Source organism: Streptopelia decaocto, assembly GCF_964273445.1.
Source record: "Streptopelia decaocto genome assembly, chromosome: Z".
In the NCBI taxonomy this organism is placed as follows: Eukaryota; Metazoa; Chordata; class Aves; order Columbiformes; family Columbidae; genus Streptopelia; species Streptopelia decaocto.
The window spans coordinates 63,017,628-63,039,085 of NC_138657.1; the positions used below are offsets into that span (position 1 = coordinate 63,017,628).

At 41.9% G+C, this 21,458-nt stretch overlaps 1 protein-coding gene across 1 annotated transcript in view; it reads left to right on the top strand.

Annotated features, from left to right (window-relative positions):
• Positions 1 to 12,446: 12,446 nt before the first annotated feature.
• Positions 12,447 to 21,458, top strand: part of MTMR12 (myotubularin related protein 12) — a 37,814-nt gene continuing 28,802 nt past the window's right edge. The window contains exons 1-2 of the mRNA XM_082074502.1: positions 12,447 to 12,624; positions 20,764 to 20,818. Of these exons, the coding sequence (XP_081930628.1) occupies positions 12,565 to 12,624; positions 20,764 to 20,818 (115 nt within the window). The 5' untranslated portion in view covers positions 12,447 to 12,564. The remainder of the gene's footprint in view (positions 12,625 to 20,763; positions 20,819 to 21,458) is intronic.

A 21,458-nucleotide genomic window follows, 5' to 3' on the forward strand; every position in this document is an offset into this window, starting at 1 on the left:
TTTTGTGCTGCGTGGTGAATAGTGAATTTGCAGTTTGTTTCCAGTTTTTCTGCCCATTTTAATGGGCGGTATTAGGTAACTTCTGATTCTTGTTAATCTAAGAAGAATGGAAAAACAAGGTTTTAAAAAGTGCAGAGCTAGCTTTGATTTTAAAGATTACATTGTTTACTTAAGAGGACAAAACCAAGACAAAGTAATCAATTTATGAACAAGTAATAATTTTCTTGTCTTGTGTTCTGGTAATGCTAGTGGTTTACTAATCAGCAGTGTTTGGCTCTTTTATCCAGCAAAGTGTGTACTAAATCTCAAAATCCCAGACACCATGGTCAACATACACAAAAGAGAAATGTACACAGCAATAATTTTCCCCTCAGTGCTCACCTTAGCGGAACAGTTTGTGAAAGTGTGAGCTGTGCTGTTTTGAAGCTTTTTTCAAACTTTCGCTTGTCTTCCTAGTTTATGAGTGTGTCCTGTCTGTGAGCACTGTCGTTTCGCATGGACTCCAGTACAGACGTATTGCTGGAAATTAAAGTCTGTTGGACATAGTCCATCAACTTCTTGCCCTATTACAAAATTCTAGGTGAGCTGTTAATCTTACAGAGCTATTGAATGTGATGGGTTCATTTGCTACTTCTGTCTCTAGACTTATTTCACTACTTAGAAGTGATTTAATAGTACTTAAAGCAGCTGTACCTAGCAACTTTCTGAGAGTTGGAATCAACTTTAAATATTTCTACAACAGTTTGTGTGCATATTTAACATTCTTTTTGCTGGTTGAATATCTGCTGGTCATTGGTCTGTTAAGTGTTCACGCAATGCTGAATTTATTTATTTATTAAACAATTAAGACTTGTTTGAACTACCCAAGTGGATTTTAATAGTATAGCGTTAATAAGGTGGGGGGGGAAGAAGGAGTAGGCACAATCTGCGATCTCTTTTTTTCCATTTACATAGTAGGTTTACAAAGAACAGTGACAGATTCAACAAAAACATCTCTTTTCCTTCTGTTTGTTGGTTTGTTGTTTTTTTTTTTTAATCTCTGACAGCTGTAAGCTGAAGCCCTTTATAGCCAAAAAGGCTAGCAAATTAAATTTCTCCTGAGACATTCTTTTATAAATCTTCTCAACAGTTCTTTTTTCCTTCAATGTGGTGTTCCTCAGCCTCTTTAAAGAGATATCTAGTCTGGGGGAGGAAAAAAATCCAAGGAGTGTCATCTACAGAGTTACCCCAGTGGTTTTGATTTACATCCAAATAAAAATCAGGCTTCATTCTGTAAATATCTGTTAATTCGTATTCTCACATTTTGTTCCACTTTCTAACTTGGAATATGAAAATGTGTATCTAGATTCTGAGTACTAAGTTAATTTTGCTGTTGTTTATTGAACTGCATTCTGATGTTTTACAGTTTGCATTTTAAGAAACGCTGCCCTAATAATTCTTGACAAATGTAAAGTTCCTTACAGGGTAGAGGCTGTTGTTTTTCACTGGTACATGACTGGCAGCTGTTGCTGGGGATTTTATCCCGTACAGTGCACACTTCCCCATTTATCATAGCCTTAACATATCTGCCTTAGCAAGGGTCATCATTAAGGCTTGTCATCTTTAATACGTGTGCTTTCTTAAACTCTTTTGCAAAGCCATGGCCATGAATATTTATTCTGAAGCCAGTGATTCATTTATCACAGGGTAGTTTAAAGCCTATCAGCTTTTCAAGGCTCAGCCTAGCTTCAATTCTTTCACATGTTGTCTATATCGATCCTAGTTCAGGCTGATATCCTAAATCCAGAGAAACAAAATGGCATCAAGAAACCTCTGTGGATTTTTGAAGTTTCTCTGTATTTAAAAATCTAAGATTACAGAATGGAATAACTGACCAAGAGAAAACAAAATACTTTTTCTACAGCAAAAGGTTACTTTAGCGTTAAAAGGGAGACAAAAAGCCTCTTATTTCTACATGAGAATCACACACCTTGCTCTTTATGTAAGCTTTTTTCTTTCATTTTCGGCATGCTGCATCATGTTTGTGTTAATTGTATGCATATATAATTAGGAAGTTCTGCCGAAAATATATAAGACAGCATTATCACAGGCTTCGCCGCTGGCATAATTCTAAATTTGCCATAGTCTGCTGGTTTTACAAGTTAATGTTTTCTTACCAAGACAGTGAGCTGAGCTGCACTGCTAACAATGCAAGCGAGAACAATATGGGTGAGATGAAGGTGCCTGTATACTTGGGTTTACTGTCATTTTACCTGTTTCTGGGGTGCATGCTGCCCCAAAAGGGGACGGGTTTCTCAGAGATCCAGGCCCATGGCTGCCAGTGCCATGTGGATAGCTCGGTATGACTTGGGACATCTAGAGTGGCACTGTTTGGTAACTATGATGTACTTAACACATGAGAGGAAAGTGCAGGTGCTTTTACAAATTTGAGCCAGTGTGATCCAGAGTGTTTCCAGTATAGCGAAACTTAAAGAAGGTGCGATAATCATGAAGAAAGCATTGTGGTATCAGCAATGGAGTGTGCATGACGCATTTAAGTGCCTATGATAATTAAATGCCATCCCAATTTCTCCCAGTAACTTCAGCAATTTTTTAAAGTGTGTTTTGTAAGTGGAGAGGGAATAGAATAGCAATAGAATATTTCAGTTGGAAGGACCTAAAATGATCATCTACTCCAATTGCCTGACCATTTCAGGACTGACAGACCCGAAGTTACAGCATGTTTTTAAGGGCCTTGTCCAGATGCCCCTTAAGCACTGACAGGCTCGGGGCATTGACCACCAGGAAGCCTGTTCTAGTGCGTGACCACCTTCTTGGTAAAGAAGTGCTGCCTCATGTCCAGTCTGAACCTCCCTGATGTAGCTTTGAACCTTTCCCATGTGTCCTGTCACTGGATCCCAGGGAGAAGAGCTCAGCACCTCCCTCTCCACATCCCCTCCTCAGGAAGAGGTAGAGAGCAATGAGGTCCCCCCTCAGCCTCCTTTTCTCCAAACTAAACAAGTTGAAAGTCCTCAGCCACTCCTCACAGGACATGTCTCCAGGCTTTCCACCAGCTTTCTTGCCCTTGTCTGGACCCATTCAAGGGCCTTCACATGCTCATTAAATGGTGGTCCCAGAGCTGCACACAGTGCTCAAGCCGAGGCCGCACCAACGCTGAATCCAGCAGGACAATCCCCTCTTCTGACCACTGATTATCCCATGTTTGGTGCTCTGCAGGATGGGGTTTCCCTCTTGGGATCTTGCTGATAATGTTGAGCTGCTGTCAGCCAGCACCCCCAGGTCTCTTTCTGCAGGGCTGCTCTCCAGCCACCCCTCTCCCAGTCTGTACTGGTGTCCAGCATTGCGCTGTGCTGGGTGCAGAATCCAGCATTTGGAGTTGTTACATTTCATCCCATTAATCATTGCCCAGTGCTCCAGTCTATCCAGATCTCTCTTCAAGGCAACTTGTCGCTCAGGAGAGTCAACAGCACCTCACAGACTGGATCATCAACAAACGTGCCACTGGTGCATTCAATTCCTGCATCCAGATCGTTGATAAATATATTAAACAGAACTTGTACATGTCTTTCCCTTTATTTATCATATGGAACAAACAGCTTGTTGCTGGTTGTCACTCCACAGATTTTCATTCCCAAATGTATTGTTTCTGACAAAGTGTCCTGTTTTAAGTTCATTGTCATTTTGTGGTCTTTCATGGAACCAAGGGCCCACACATTTTAGCAGGAGAAGGCCTGCCCTTCCCCTGCCTTTTTCCCTTTGATGGTCAATCACATCAAGAGCTGCATTTTTCCAGTGAAAAGTAGTCTTTGAGTGAATTACAACTTTAGGAAGAGAGAAGAAAGTGTGTGTAGGGGAAGGTATCAGAAAGAACAGAACTGATTAAATCGGCCCAACTCAAGAAATAAAATGAGGAAGGCCCTTAGATAGCTACAAATCAAAGCTAAATTAAAATGGAAAGAAAAGTTACATCAAGTAGTAACCCAGCCAACTTCACACTGTGAAGATAGTGTGGGAAAATGAAGAAAAATGCTCTGCTTTGTGTAGAGAGAAGACCTAGTCCAGTACATCATTTGCCACCCATGCAGCAACTGCAGTGCTCCACAAAAAAAAAGACAGAAATAAATAGAAGTGCCAAGTGACTGAGGAGGTTGAGACTGCAATGCTTTGGGCCAGGTGTTAATTAATGTTACATGAGATGTCACTGCAAATGGGCTGGGAGAAAAGCTGAAGGGAAAGATGAAGAGAAGGGACCGACTTTCCATGCATCTATCCTGCTTCTCAGAGAAAACTCTACATCTGGTGCCTGTGCCTTGCTGCCTTACACGTGACTGAAGAGGAGAGCGTTGGAAGAGCTTGAGCACACTTCTCCAAACAGCTGGAAACCAAAAATGCTGCACAGCCAGAAAGAAAAAATGCAGCGTTGTGCAGAAAGTCAACATGCTCTGCTGGACTCGCGTTTGAAATGTGTCGGTGCTCAGGACAGCAGAGAGCGCTGCGTCGTTAGCAGCAGGTTCCACTGGGAAGGCAGCGCGGTAATAACTTCCACCTTGCTGTTACAAGCACAAAGAGAACACTGATGTTTCAGCCACCCCAGCATTCCTCTCTGTTGCCAGAGAATGCAATATTTATTCAAAAGAGTTTTTAAATAAGTAAATAAATAAATAAATAAATAAATATTTAAGATGCAGCAAAGTTGCCATGGCAGCAAAATCCTACATAAAATCTCTGCTCATAGATCAGGAGAGAGCAGTGGTTCGAAACACGATCGCGACTATCTCATGAGGAAATTAAAAGTAAGTACTTTTAGAGGTAAAGAAATGAAACATTTCATTGTAGGCACAGGAGAAAAGAGATTCAGTTTGCCCAGAGTGACTGGGGGTCTCCAAAGAAGAAAAGTGCTACAGAGGTTCTCCCAGGTAAGGGGTCCTGCAGAGGAAGGTAACCTGAGAAAGAGTTTATAAAGACAGACTTGAAAAACCATGTGTCAGAAGAGTATATCTGGCACTTCATTGGGAACAGGAGGAGAGGGACATTTCAGATGCAATTCTGCATTTTTGCTGTCTTGCATCCATTTCTCAATAAACTTCTTGCAGCTGCTACTAGGGGTGATTTCAGGGCAATAGATTCAGGGTAAGCATTCCTCATATGGCAATAGTAAATCACAAACCAGGATTCTGGATGCTTCAACTAATGTCCCCAGCATGTTCTCCAGCGTATCCAGAGGTACAAGATGTGCCAATTTACAAGCTGTGTGACCAGTTCAGAGCTCCTTTCACAGGAACAGCCAAGGCTGAGGTGTCTCCTAAGGAGCAGTGAAGCAGAGTGAGAGAAAACAGACTTCAAAGCCCAGGGCTTGCAACAAAGTCCACACAATAAACTTTCACTGACCCTCTGCTGGTTTATATATTCTCCCTGAGGAACAGTCTGCCTACAAATGTCACCCACACATCAGAAGATAACTGAAGATTTAGAATAACTTATTTCTTTGGAAAAACCCTCTGGAGTTCTGGAAGCGCAGGTCATTTCTGGAGTCCCTGAGACATTGAGACATGCCAAATTCCCATGCAGCCGTTAGGATATGTTTTAATTCTAGAAAGTTTGGTAAAGAAGCTTTCCAATGTCTTGCAGCTGAAAACCACAGCAATTCTGGAGAAAAATGTTATAGTAAATCAAATATAGTTGCTAACAGGGAAGAATAAATAGCTTGATAAGATGTCTTCTACAATATATGCTGCTTCTACTAGGTTTGCTGGTTCCAAGATTCATTTCTCTTAGCCAAATAAAGGTTTACCTTGCTTATACAAAGGTCTTCTTGGACTCAGGGACAACTCACATTTGTGGTTTACTATTAGTTTCTGCTAAAAAGCATGTAGCTTTCCTTAAGGAGTAAGTTAGTGCCTGTTCCTTAAATTATTTGGGCTGGAATTTTTGGTTAGAGCAGCTGTATGGGAGATGGGGATGACAGCACAAGCATTTAGCTGGATGGCTCCTGTCAGTACCCCAGATACGTGAGTATTGACTCACACATGCATTTTTCATTAGGAAATCAAAGCCAAGATCCTGTCAAAGGCCTGGTAGGCAAAGTAAAACCAGCACATGTTTTATTTCAGTCATGCACTGGACACAGTTTTCACTGCTAAAGGAAAGAACAGAAGAGACAAGATGCTGCTAGCAAAATCTTCGAGTCTCTATATGTACTTCACAAAGAGGCTACTGTCTACGCCTAATACTGAGTATTTCTCCCTACAGATACACTAGAACCTGCCTGTCCGGTACTCCGTGACTCAGACACTAGATGGCCCTTTGTGGCTTCTCTCCTCCCAGAGCAGGAGCCCTCATGGCCAGTGGGAAGAGTCCCAGGAGGCACAGCAGTTTAACTAGACAGAACACATTCCCAGCTGGTGGGGGACAGCTGGAAGTCTTCCCCAAGGACCTCCATTATTTTTGGAGAAGCTACTTGGGCAGAAAGTATCTGAGCCACTGAGTAACTCCAGCAAGGACCCCTCGGCAACTTTTTCTACCACTCAGCTCAGCGACTGGCATCTAAATTGGGAGCTGAATGTCAACCTTTTATTTTCTGGGGTTTATTCCAAGACATAGAATCAATTCAAACCTTTGCTGTCAGGAAGAACATGTATCCATTTACCTTTCTTGTTTTCTAAGAGCTCATGTTCCTTAGCACCTCCCTTTGGATTGCAAGATGAGAAGAACTGAGGGTAAGAGATGAGCCCTGGTTTAACTCTGGCCTGACATCCAGCTGTGGTGTAAGCTTTCTCGTGGTTTGGATGGGCTTTGGCTCACCCTTTGGGTACTGTTAAGGAGAAGAAGTGTCCAGCCTGAAGTAATTTGGATTCACAGCCTTTTGGAGAATAAAAGGAAGAGGTTCACCACACTACAAAGAAGTCTGTGTGTGCCCATGAACAAGTAATTGTGTTTGCTTTCAAGAGAGCTAAAAAAGGTGGAGAACTTCCCTAGCTCTTGTGTTCTTGTTTCTGATACCATGCTTCCTTGGGTGAGCAGAGTTATTAGTTACTCACTTCCTCTCCTCCCACTTGTACCTAAGAAAAGAAGATTATTTTGCTAGTAGATGTGAGGTGCTCTGACTTTGTTTTCCATCCTCAAGTTTAAAACGTGTAATTCCCAACTGCGTCTCTATGACTAAAGTAAACACTCTGGTTCAGGGTGTGTTCTCAGTAGTTAATGCCTCTGACCTGCTCTTCATTATATACTTGTTAATTTAGTCTTACACTTTTCTGCATTCATGTTTTGACACTCTACACCCCAAATGGTAGAGGAATGTTCCTGATAAGTGGTGGGATGCCCCCATGGTCCCTCTCCATAACCTTTGAATATCTAGATTATCTCTTGACCAAGACTTAAATTTTCAGTTTGCTTATTAGCTCTGGAAGGCAAACAACAACAACAAAAACAACAACAAAACCACATTCAGTAATTAGGGGATGGACACAAAATTGCAATGGTCTGTATTGCTACCGCTGAAGTAACTGCTGTTTGCCATCTGAGTCATGAACTGGCCACGTAGGAGCCCCCCAGATGGCTTTACATAAGAAGTAAAATGCATCTCTTCAACAGCCTTCAGGGGGGAACTGGGCACATCGTGTCCCAGGACTAAGACACATGATGGTGCAGGAGTCAGAGCAGAAGGTTTCATCTGAGGAAAGGTGCTATAGAGCTCCTTTCCCTTGACTGGGGGAAATTCACACAAAATCTCCCCAAATAAATTAGGTTCTCATAGCAGTTAATAGAAAACTTTGCTTACAAAATTAAAACACACAATACGGCCAGTAAAGAAAGAACACTGCGACAAAGAAAAAAAAATAAAGAATTAGTGGAGGACAGCATTATGCGATCTGTGACCGTATCAATGAGAATGAAAACAAATGGCTATATTCCGCAAATCTGAATGTTACCTTGGAGTTCACTATGAAAGTGCCAGACTGTGAAGGATGAAATCTGAACCAAGTTTGGAAACTAAGTCCCAAAGGACACTTTAAAGTACCAGCAGATGAAAATGTCAATGTAAATCCAGTGCTAAAAGCATCATCTTAGAGTAGGGCCCTTCTTTTGTTAATAGGTTTGTCTTAATTTGCAAAAAGCTAACATACATTACTTTAGTAGGAAGTTGTCCTAGCCTGTGGAAAGCAGAGATAGCTGCTGGCTGTTTATAAGAAGACTGATTTGCTGACCTTTCCTCAAACACATCACAGTACATTCCTGATTTCCAATTTTTTCTTTGATAGTTTCCAGTAATCTGATTTCCACCTTCGCCTTAAGTCTTCTACATTTCTTACATACTGATTTCAGCTACTTCAATATGGTCTCTCACTGTTTAACATACTAAGCCCTAAACTGAGTTACTTAATTGAACAATAGAAGTAGAGAGTATCAGACCTAGCATGTGTGGTCGATCTCTGTATAACTGGGGTAAATCTAACACTTCTGGGACACCTCCTGCCTTCTAAGCATGCACAGCCACCTGTGATGCTCTAGGAAGTGCCAGACCAATTGTGCATTTACTACAGAAATATCCAGATTTCTACACCTAAGGGCAATCGTTCTGGTAACACCAGACAAGAGTGAGGGGAAAAAAAATAAAATATAAAAATCTTAAAATTCTACCCAGGTAGCTTTTCAGGACAGAATAAGAAGATCACGGAGCTTTGATAAATGGTGACTTTGTGGGATTCTCCTTCCAGCTGCTACCTCAAAATCTTACCTGCATCACCACTGGAGGTGCGTATACGACAAGCAGTGTCCAGGCCTGCATCCAGCTGTGGTGTGGGGCCAAAGGGGGAGCACAGCTGCCCCGTCCTGCCAGTGGTTTATCACTCTGGAACAGAGGCTCCACACACAGGAGTGCCTTTGCAGGTCTGTGGAAGGGAAAAGCCTCCCTCCCTTTATTTTCTTCAAAATGAGTAAACAGGAAGCAGAATTTCAGATATAGTCATGCAAGTACCCTCAACACTCAGGCATGGCTTTAACATTAATTCTTTTCACCTGCCTACCCTACACCAAATCACCCACAACACACGATGACCGGCACCCCTGCCCGAGGCACTGAGGTGGACAAAGCCCCAGGCTCAGAAAAGCTGGAATGTGGTATAAAGCTGTATTCAGTGATCTTTGCCAACTGCGCTCCAGATACTGCCTAGGATAATGCCTTATCCAGGCTACTCACTTCCCAGAGCCAAAGCAACCCTGACAAGGAGAACTGCCACAAAGGAAAATATGAGATAAGGCTTGCTGTAGCTAAGAGGGTCCCTGAAAGAAAACTGATAGGAATGTTGCAAACAGCTCCTTTGTGGCTCCCTTCCATCAGCTGTTCCCACCAAACCTGGGCACAGCTGAGAATTCAGCCCAAAGAATTAGTCAAATTAATGGCATGTAAGTTTTTTGAACAAAGCATTCTGTGTCCATGGGAAGAGCAGAGCTGGTCTGTGAGTTTCCCTTCTGCAGACAGATTTAAAGGTAAGTACTGTGATTATATTTTTAGAAAGAATGCAAAAGATCAGGACAAAATGGGGACAGTGAAATGCCGTATGCTCTTAACCCACCACATAAAAATTAGAACTAGACTTTTTAAAAAGTTTTGCTTTTCTTCATTAGCATGACTGTCATTGACATACACATAAAATGGAACAGAATTAAACTATATTATGTTATAAGCTCACTTTTTTTGTATTTTGATGTGGGTTTTGTTGTTTTTTAAAGGAGAGAAAGTCATTGGCAGCATGGAACAAAACTTTCTATTTGGAAATAATGTGGGAAGATGGATCATCATCCCAGGAAACTTCAATTTGTTGCAGAAACGATTTTTTAAAAGGCCTTTGTTAGTGACGAGAACAATCCCAAACGATACAACACTGAACCATCTTATTTTCTCATGGGGAGGAGGTGACTCAGAAAAACACTACAGAGTAAAAATGCTGGAGGGAGGGAGCACAGGAAAATAATAGAAAAGTTAATATATAAATACATAAATGAGAGGCAGCAGATGACTACAGGGCGAGCACACAGATGAGGTGGGGAAGGAGGGCACTCAGAAAGGCCAACTTCAGCCTCCCAAAGGTGCCCTGAGCACTGGCCGCTCTGTCGAGGCTTTTTCTGTACAAGGCTTTTATTTGGTTGCCCCATTATCTTCAGAAGGAGCCTAATTCCCCTCCACTGACTGCAAGGGGAATCTACGAAGGTTAGGTGGCTGGGCTGAAGCTGGCTTTTGGGAATACTCCTCACAGACACCCAGAATTTTAGAAGAGCAAGGCAGAAGACTGCACAGAGGTCTTTCTGGGGAAAGGGAAGGTCACCCAAGCCCTGGGTGCTCTGTAACCTGTTTCGGCACAGTGTGCTGTGTTGCAGCTGTTCTTTTCAGAGGCAAACGTACCCTTCTGAGGTACGTTACTTCGCTTGTGTGACAGCTTTGCTTCGTCCTTTCCAGCAAAAGGTGAACACGCTGACTGATGAACTGGGGATCTGAACCCAGCCCTCACATTTGAAAAGGGTTTCAAATCCCTTCAGCGATGGGCTCAGCCTGGTGTGTTTGGCATCCTGGGGAGCACACCAGGACGTGGGACTATGTGGATATTCCGCTGATAGCAGTTATATACGTTTGGATTTTGAGGATGTAGGGCTTTTTTTGATGAGATGTTGAAGAGTGAATTCCCATGTGCTATGTGGGAAACAAAGCTCCTTTTGCACTTCCCATCGGAGTTAACACTCTGGCCCAGTGTCAAAACATCCCTTCCTCTTCAATACATGCTAAGTAGCTGCTTTTTGCCTTAATCTGCTTGTAAACTTCAGGGTGCGTTTGGAGGTAATCCTGCTGTTGCCACTGTAAATTCAGACACTTTAAAATATATTTTTTATAGTGTTATTCTCCTTATGTATTTGCTTACAACTGGAGAGCATGGAGGAACTGTCCCAATTTTCCGTTCACCCTAGGTTTGCACAGTTGTACCCATGGGCTGTATTTTTGACCTATGCAGCTGAGATCAGACGCAGTGTAAAGGAATTATGTGGAAGCAGCTGTGGGGTGAAACGTGAGAGCTCTTCTGCATGGGATCCCACACCAGAATAGCCTTTGTTGTAAAAGTACTAATGAAACCTCATATCTGAATTTTCTTTTTTTTTTTTTTTCAGGCTGGTGGTGACTAAATCCAAAACACTTTTCATTCCTTGAGACTGAAAATAGGGAAATTAATTTATTTCTGAATTAAAACAGCAACTCTATTTTATTTTTATAAATGCCATCTTATGACTCCCTATATCTCTTTTTCTTTCTCCTTTTAGTTTCTCCAGGTATGGGTTTGGAGCAAGGTAAATTAAGTGAAATATTACAACAAAAAGTGAGGGAGCAATATGAAAAGTGCTTATTATTAGTACTTGGAGGAGCTATTGATTTTTCATGTCCTACGGTCTACTGAAGTTTGTAAAGTATGCTTTATTTTTGTAAAAATATTTCCATAAATACTCTGTATGCAAATTGTCACCTCAGTTACCATTTGTCATTTTAATTGCTGGGTAGTTCTGATGCCACAGGCAGTTCACAACATTTGCATTGTTCTTTGTCCGCATAAAACTTAACCTTTTAAAAAACAACCTAGATACCCAGTAAACCTGGTATTTATTTACAGCTCTGATTATACAGTGTCCAAAGACAACATTCCAGGGAGGCTGCAGCTGTTAACACTTTAATAGACATTGGGCCGACGACTTCTCAGGGTCTATCAGCAGCCAGGTTTAGAGAATTACTAAAAATCTAGAGGATAGTTTAAACAGATAGCCTGTTTTATGACATTTTCATTGCACATCTCCTGACTGAAGTAAAACTCAGCATGTCATTTTACTTAACACCGAGTTTTCTTAGGAGTGTGCACGGATGCAACACGGGCATTTTGCAGATGAGTAAGAAACGGACAATTTAAACAAAGTGACAATTCCACTACAGAACAGGCGAGAGGAAACACTCTGTCAGTGCCCCGCAGAGCCGTGGGGATCCCGCGGGAGAAACCCGGCGGGGCGGCTGCACCCCCCCCGCCCGCACCGGCTCCCGGCCCCCCGCGCCGCTGCCGGGCGCGGCAAAGCGGCGCTCACCACCCGCACAGGCGGAAGTGCCGCAGTACCCCTGCTGCCCTGCGGCCACCGCCCCGGCCCGGCCCGCCGCGCCCCTTGTGGGGTACGGGGAACAGCGCCCCCCGGCGGCTGGGCTGGGCCGCGCCCCGACTGGCCTCCCTCTCCGCCGCTCACCGCCCCGCCCCGCCTCCTCCAGGCACTTCCTCTCGCGGCCAATAAGAGGAGGGCGCAATTATGACTGACAGCAGTTGTGGCCAGTGAGAACGGGTGCGGCGGGGAGGCGGTGCTCTAGGAATGGCCGGCGGCGGGGTGGGCGGGCACCGGCGTAGGGGCGGGGTCAGTACGTGCTACGGATACGGCGGCTTTCCCTGCTGCCGCCGTTGCCGGCTGGTCCTCGCCGCGGCCCCCTCAGGAGAAGCACGGGGAAGCGGTGCCGCTGCGGGCTCCAGGGGCAGACGGGAGGCGGCCGGAGCCATGCTGGGCAGCGGGGCCAAGGTGGCCAAGCCCTCGTTCGTGTCCTACATCAGCCCGGAGGTGCGGGGCGGCGGGACGAGGAAGGGGCCGCGGGCTGCGGGAGGCGGGCGGAGGAGCTGTGAGGCTGCCGCAGCCCGGGCCCGCGGGGCGGGGGCGAGTCCGGCGAGGGCCCGCTGGGGTCTCGTCAGGGCCGCGGGAGCAGGGCTGCCGCTCCCCTCGGCGCGCTGCCGGGCTGCTCGGCCGGAGTTCGCCGCCGGGAGGTGTGAAGAGCTTGGCGGTGCGGCCGCGGGACGGGCGTGCGGCTGGAGAAGGGCGGGTGCGAGCGCTGCCGGGTGCGCTCGCCCGGGGGTGCCGGGTCCGGTGCCTCGGAGGCGCTTCCCTGGGAACGGAGGGGAAGTATCGTGCTTGTTGCTTCCTGAGAAAGCTTGAAAAAAATGTAGCTGGCCGGTCAGTTTTGAGATGGTTATTTTTCTGGTGCTTCACGTGGGTTGTTTTCGCAAGCTCTAAGCAGATGTCAGGCTGTCACCGTGACTGCTCAGCTTGTAAGGTGGGACTTTCCCACCCTGTTTTTCTCGGTGTCCCTCACCGTCACTGCCGATGTGTGCTCTGTCTCTGCAGGCTCCTCCTGTTCAGCTCTCTTGGTCCAAAGCGCTGGGGCCCTTCTCTAACAGCTTAGGGTTGGACTCTTGGCTGTGCATATCTTTCATATTGTTCTTCCTGTTGTCCTTTCACATATTTATTGAAACTTATGTTGGCAGTCTGACTGAAGTGGTTTTAGACTCAGTTTACTGAGGTCATGTTGTTAGCAGATGTTGTTAGATCAGTATTATTATTCAGTATTCCTTCATTTATTGTTCCTGGTGAACAGCTGTTTTCTAGGAAGACCAGTCTCCATGAAAACTACCCATTTGTGGTGTTGTGTTTTTTTTCCCCTCCATAGTTCTTTGTAATCTGTGTCAAACTGGTTCTTCTTAATTGTTGAATTCTCTTGAGAGCTTCTTAGGGAAGAGATTTTTGTCTATCTTGTTAATTAGTACAGAGTTGGTCACTGATAGGACCTTGGAGAATCTGCTGGTTTTATTTTTCGCTGAATCTGAAATAACAGTTCAAAGTTATTACGGCTTAAGTCAGCTGTGCTGATTACAACTTACATCTTTATTTTGTGATAGAAACTCTAGTTTTATGTTGTTAAGCCCTGGTGACTTGTAATTTCATCAGGTCACTTTAAAAGCTTTTTCCCTTCCTTGTATTTTTTTCAGTGGAAATGGATGTAAATGATAGTTACAAATATTTCTGGAGTCAGCAAATATATGTATGAAGTCAGTCTTTCACCTTAGGAAAGTATGTTGTACAAATATACAAAAAATGTGTACTCAAGGAACTGAATTTTGCAAAGGTAAGATCTTTACTTGTTGCACTTACTGAAAGCCACTTCACCATTTAAACAAGCATTCTGGGTGATTAAAGCTTGCTGGAAAAGGGACCAGTGAGAAAACGGTACAAGTCAAATATATGTAGTGCAGTAAGACACAAAACAATAAAGAATACTTCAACTTGATTATAACTACAGTAATGTAACTCTTCAAATATGATATTGTTGGTTGCAGGAAGGCAAACAAAGGCATTTAATACTGGAAGATGAAGCTTTTAATAAAATATCCTGATGCACTAGAGCTTGCAGTCATTTACTTTATCCATGTTGCTTCTAACTATCTCCTTGATGCACTTAAATTTAGGAATTTAATGGACTCTTGCGGCAGAAACTTTGAAATGTAGACCTGATGGCTGCCCTAGAATTAGTGTGTCTTTCACAGCCTCAAAAGCTCAGTCAAACTGAGGTCAGATTCCAGTTGCAAGTAAGGGAGGTTTAACTATTTGCTCTGAGTTTGGCATCTTGACAGCCTGTGACTACCTTAGTGGGATGGTTACACAGCAAGCTGAAGACTTCAGTGATTTTTTTTATTTTTAATGAGGATTAAAAATAAAATGTTAGATATGTGATGGAACCTGTGAGGCTAATTGTGGATCTGGAAAATCCCCACATTGATTAGATATCCTAAAATAAGCAGAAGTGAGCATGTCTCAAGGAACAGTATTCCTTATGTATGTGAGAAAATAGACTTTCTGAACACAAATTTCCTGTACCTGTTAACTTAAATGTAGCTGAGTTTTAAAATTGGGGTTAGACTGATAGAACAGTGGAAATACTTCAATCCCTCTTATGTGGAAAATAGTTTGGTTAACTGGGAACTTTCCTTTCATCAAGACAGTGCAACTACCATCCTAGGGCAGACTAATACCCTGTCTCTTTCAGTATCAGGTGCTTGGGCAGAAGTGTTGGCAACAGGTATGCTTAGTATCATGCTTCCTCTGGTAGACCCTTGTCAAAAGATGGGAAACAGCAGTTCAGGGACTTAATGAGCCTGAGGTTGCGTCTAGGTAGCATTTGAGTTCATGATGGACTTGTCTGTGGATTTACAGAGCTTTGCCTTGAAGCTGTTTATACTTCTGACTTGCAGCAAGATTTTCTGTCAATCACGATGCAATATAGAGCAATACAGTAGTGTTATGCTCTTGTCCTTCTTGCAACCTCCAGATTCATTGTGCTTGTCCATGTTCCTCTGGTATGTTGTTTGAGACCTAAAACTGCTGCCTCTATGTTATGTGAGCCCTACAGCAAGACAATGTGACAGGTAGAGCTGAGCTTTTTTTCTAGCCCTAGCTCGTTTAGTCCATCCTCAGATACCTGACGGACACATTAGGTAATGTTCAGAAAAATAAAATTAAGTGAGCTTTATACTGGTTTTGGCATTTGTGTGTTTGAATGTGAAAAGAAACAGGAACTCTATTGATGTTAATATATAGCAAGACAGAAGTAAAGAGTGAACAGAAAATGCTGTTTGTTGAAGGAACAGAGTGATTTCCGCTGTGAAACCCCAGAATGTCTATAAAAGCAACGCTTTTGACATCTGACTAAATATAACCTAGTTATGCTGTGCTGTGTGGAACTACAGATCAATCAATGGTCTGTTGAGAGCAAGACCGTAGGATGTTGATATTAGTGACACACTTCCCCTCAGGACAGACTTGGCTACCATGCAGGAAGTGGGGTGAATAGTAGGGTATAAAGTCAATATTTTGACATGTCTGATTATAGACCAGGAAAATTTGTCTATGGAGACATAGAAATAAGAACCAGTGAATTACTTCATGATTTCTAACTGAAATATTACAAAACTGAAAGCATTTGTGAGGCCAACAAGCTGGATCATGTTTTACTTCAATTTGAATAAAAGTTTGTTCGTTAAACTTGATTTAAAGCTTAATGTTACTTTTTGTACATGCATTCTTAAAAGTTAAATCCTCCATGTTAATTCTTATAGGATGTTAGGTCTGCTATTAGCCCATGAACTTTAAAAGAGTTTCTTCTGCTTCATTCTGTTTCTCTGTGAAATCTGGAGTGCAGAGTTGTGAGGGTAACTTTCAGACCTCTTGTGCTTTGTCCCAAATCATGCATTGCTATCAGCTCATAGCCACTATGAACACTTGTTGCTTGTGAGTCTTGGTGCAATATTTACACTCTTAAAATAGTATTTCACTACTTTTAAATTGGAGTGATGAAACTGAAGAGTGGCACAAGGAATGGGAGTTACCACAGCGGCCAGCTGGGCTCTGGGCTGACGTGGGGGAAGCTGGGTGTTGAAGTCAGAGGAGAGAAACAGGACAAAGTAAGGAAAGAGGAAAGTATAAAAGATGAAAAGGACATGGAAAACATCCACTATGACCTAATGGGCTATAAGATAATGGAGCTGTGAAAGGAAGGAAAACAAGCATTTAGAGATTATTTTCAGCACCGTTATTAAAGTGTAGTAAGTATCTTCTTTGGATTGTATGACAACACAATGTGGGATTAGGCTTGTTTGACCAAGAAATAGTCTTCCAGAAAATACCAAGTGTGTATTGTAGTTCATTTCTGAATACTAGTGTGTATTCAGAATGTATGATAAGCATGTGCACAGGTATTTCCTCTTTTGCAGGAAATTTCAGTGAAACTCCTAGACAAAAGTTTGATTTATTTTACTCAGGAATACTGTAGTCATTTGCTAAACCACCACAACTAACTTGCAAATATTTTGGTAAACAGTTTGAGTTTTACAACTGATAAAGAAAAATGTGTAGTTAAGAAAGCTATCACAGCCCTCTGTTAGTCTTCTAGTGTAGTAAATAAGAAAAAACAGGAGTTCACTGCAAGCCTCACCAGAGGGTCGAGCTTCCCTGTGGCAAGATTACTTCTGGAAAACTATATGAGAACATTAAAATGTCCTGTGTTCTTACAGCACTGCTATTTGCTGTCAGTCTTGGAAGGATGTATGTTTCAGCCAGTACTCTTGAAACCCTGGAAGTGATAACTAGTTCCTTTATTATGTGAAACTAGTGGGAAATGTTTTCCCCAGTGTATTTACTGAAAATCTTGTTTTCAGTTTTTGGAATTACTTCAAGCACAAATGTCTGGCTATGGATAAATGGAAACCTTACTGTGTGCTGAGGTAGGTTCAGAGTTTACAGCGTATTCCAGTTTGCAGCAGCACACTGTATGCATGGTCTCTCTGCTGAGACTGATGATCAACATCCAGTATCAATAGGCAACACTGCTTAAAGAAAATTCAAATTCTCTGACAAGATCAGAGTAAGCAGGGTTATAGCTTGCAGGGAATTTTTTTCACATTTTACTCATTTTCTGTCCACAGTCAATTCCTCCCTGTGGAATAGGAGGCAAGGAGTTGTGCTTAGTTGTGGTGAGGCTCTAGGACAAAAAGCAGGATCATTTGGGATCTCTCTCGTGCCCTAACTGCCCATAATTGCTACTGGATTGTACTAACTTAAACTGGATATTGTGTCACACATGGTGGCTCTTTTATGCTTCAGCACTTGGGGAAGACGTGTCACCAGACAGACTTGAGGAATATATTTTAGCCCCTTTGAGTATGTTTTTGGGAGAGAGCTGAATATAGTCCCTGCAAACTGCGCAGTTGTTCTCTATACTTGGATAAAAATCAAGAGGAAGAGAAAAGATAAGTCTTTCTTTAAGAAAAGTGTTTATCTGTGGTGTCGTCCCCCCGCTGTTGAGGCAGAGGATCTGCATGGAGCATGTTGTCTCCTTCTCCTGGCACTTCATGGTTTCCTAGTGCTATCAGCTGAAGGTGGTTTGAAATGACAAGGAGAATGATGCATTATAAATTAGTGTAGTGTGAGATGCTGTCAGCCTCCAGTTTCACTATGATTTGGTAGCCTGTACTGTGATAATTATGGAGTGTTCCTGTCTTGCCTGCTACCGTTTGGTAGCCTGGAAAAAAGAGATGTAGCACAAGGTAAGTGCACAGATGAGAAACATCTCCAAGTAAGAAGTTACTGAAACCTTCAGCAAAGTTGAAGTCTTTGTTTCTATCATCTCTGAGGCAATTCAAAGTTAATTTTCCTCATTGCTATGGTGTCCTGTGTGTATCTGCTTTTAGCCGTTGCTGGTAGGTAGTAGGGTTTCCTGTGTTGCATCTTGAGGAAGAAGTGCCAAGATTCTGCTTGGGGCATTCAGAACAGGGAAGCTACAGATGAAGAAGTATCTACCTGGAGGTGCGGATGGCTTTCAGTGTTCATAAATGGGAAGTGCATGCATACTTGACTTCAACAGAGGGTCAGAGGCTGAAGTTTCCTGAGGCCTGAGTGGATTTAGTAGCTTGTGAGAAGGGAGAGAGACTTGCTTCTTTCTGCTGCTTCCCTTTCTTTTGTTTCTGTGCTCATCAGACCTGTTGATGAGCCAGTTCTGCTAACAATGGGCAATAACAACAAAACCAAATGTAGCACAAGTACAGACTTTCCAGCTGATCTTATGAACCAAATTACCTCACCATGTAGTCAGACAAACCCAGGGATAAAAGGAGTGGGTGGGTATGAAGTGTATGACTGATTGAAGGGGTGTTGGAGAGCATGCATTTTAGTGTCAGCAGGCTCTTAAGTTAGTCCTAAGATCTGTGTTGCCCCACAACTGAAATCTGTTAGAAAAATGAAGTTGAAACAGAGTGGAAGTATTAGCTAAGTTTATGGGTTCCTACACAACTTGCACTGACTCATGGTGAGTGAACAAGTTGTTTTCACAAAGATCTTTGCCTTCTCTCTTAAAAGAACAAATATAAAATGCAACATTAGTAGAATTTAATATATTTTCATATCCTCCCGTGGAAAATCAGCACAGCAACTTGGATTGTTCAGCAATGTTCATGGCTTGCATTCTAGCTCTCCCTAGTGCACATGCGTGAAAATTTTCTTTAAAATATTTATTATTTTATTATGGGAATATAAATGCTGATTTTCAAATAGAACTCTTCTGGATGCTCAGCTCTTGGAAGCTGTTGTGTGTTATAGGAATTCTGCCTATAGCACTTCAATGTCTGTGGGTTTTTGATAACTGTTATAAAAGATTCCATACATTTTAATAAATGGATGTAAGCTCAAAGAACTTATTTGAGTTCTTTTTTTTTTTTTTTTTTTTTTTAATTCAGGTCTTACATGCCCACACCAGCGTAAACTGGTACTCATAGCAATAAGTATGAACATTCAAGCACTGAGTATACATAAACAGTAGTTATTACGTGTGTTATGATATCCCCCAAAGTAAAAGTTACTGGTAGAACACCTAGTTAGTATACTACTTTACTGTTCAGCAGCAGTGATTGTTGGCACACAGTTTGTGAGCAAACAGTGTTGCATTTAGTTGCACACAAATAGTGATAGTAGGAGGCATAGCTATAAAGGCACTACTAAAAACAAAGTTTAGCTTAGAGCTACTGGTGGCGAAGAGACAACATTGGGAAAACGTTATTTCTTCTCTGAATGCAGCAGTGTTCAGCTTGAGCCATGTTTGCATAGCAACTTACTTAGCTGACAAGAATGAAATATGATTAAAATTTACTTGTACAACATCCAGGCTTAGAAGTTAAAGGCAGCAAATTGTGTTTTGTTTTCTCTGTTAGCTACCAGCTGTAGTTACTGATTTCTTTCTTCACAGCACCACGACTGCTTCATTTTATTACTTTTACCTCTTTTCACCCTGTCTTGAGTGTCTCTGCAGTTCTCATGGTGTGGTTTCTTAGTTGTTTTAGTTTTGCTGGACACCTTTCAAGCTGCTTCTTGGGTCTTCTGAGTGTTGAGAGCAAGTGTTTATGTGAATGGCAAAGGGGGATTATTTTTATGCTCTCAAGGGCTTTTGTTTGTTTCTTCGTATTTAACCCGGCAAAAATGTTATTGCTTATGCCTCCTTTTGATTGCTTGTCTTGATTTGCATTATCTGACTTTGGATGCTGGTGACAAGCTAAAATTAGCTTGCTTACGGCTTTGGCCCCAGGGGGTTTTCCAGTTAACTAATAGTTTTCCAGAAAGACTCCAGTGCATGTGAAGTGATTTGGACTTGGAGGAGGAAGTTCTGAACTGGCTGAGCAGGAAGGGTGTAGCATGTCCTCTAGTTTAATAGTTTTTGTTAGAGATTTTAGTCCAACTATCAGTGCCTCAAGGCTAGAATAAGTGATACTGAGAGTTTAATAGGGCTTATTTGTGCAATTTGGGTCCAAATTAAAGGGTATCTTGTGACGGGTTTTACCATTTGGCTCTGAGATTCTGAAATCCCTTTCCCTGTAATGTTAGTAGTACTCTTTAAGTAACTTTTGTACTTTTATTTCAATAATACATGTAAGAAAATCAGAAATAGGTATCAAAGGATGAAGCTTGAAAAGCTGAAAGGAAAACAAATATTAAATCATGCACAGAAAAGCTTAGGAATAAACTCTGGGAGATGGTGTTGTATTATAATAGTAAGTTTATGCTTATGCATTTGTATGTGATAAGAGAACTTGAAGCAATGCTTTATTTCTTCCTGTTTCTTATATAAATAATGCATTTCCTTTTGCATTCACAACTGCATGTAACCCACTGACAGCGTGGGTGTCAAACTACAGACTTATTTAGCTAATAGACTACTGACCTTTAGTGGAGGAAGCACATTGCCCACTTATTCTCCTTAATTTAGGATTTTTTTCCGTAATTTTATTTTATCTATGTGCTAGATTATGAAGGATTTAAGAGAGGGGGTGCTGTTATCATGTGTTGAAGGTACAATCTCTGCAAAGTAATGATTATTCTTTCGCTCCTTAGGAAATACACATAAAGGAACCCATAGAAAAGGAAGTAAATCCTCGCTTATTACCAGGTAACAGTTTTATATTGTATTATTAGAATTAAATAATAAAATATTAGTCATGTAAACCATATTTAAATATTCCTATGTCTGTCCAGCAAACAGTCATGTGACATCAGTGTCCCAAGTAGTAAAAGAGAGGTTTTGGTTTAGCAACCCACACAAGTGGAAGTGTTTTAAATATCTGCGTCTGCATGGGTTGTTTAAAAAATTATAAAATTTTCAATTCTTATAGTGTACAGTATCTTCACGTAAGCTGCTTGTGGAGAAATGTCTATACTTGTTTGCCTGGTTTCTTAAAAGATAATTTGGGTATGTTTTTATTTGTTTGGGAACTGGAGACCAAGAACTAGTGGAAACTTTCTAATTGCTTTGCTTTACTATGAGTTACTTAGGCCTTCTGATGCCTCATTCACTCTTAAGATTTTTATTTTTTTTTTTTTAATTTACAATTACTAATATAAAATACAAGTAAAATCTTAGAATAAACTAGTATTATTCTGTTGGGTTTTCTGTACTTTTTAGGACAGACTGAGAGTTTGGCTGATTATATGCACTACAACCTGTTTTTACTTTTTTGAACTTGAAGTTCAGTTCCTGCTGATTTTAAGATCAGAATTTCATCAACCATTATTTATGCAAACTTGTGTTT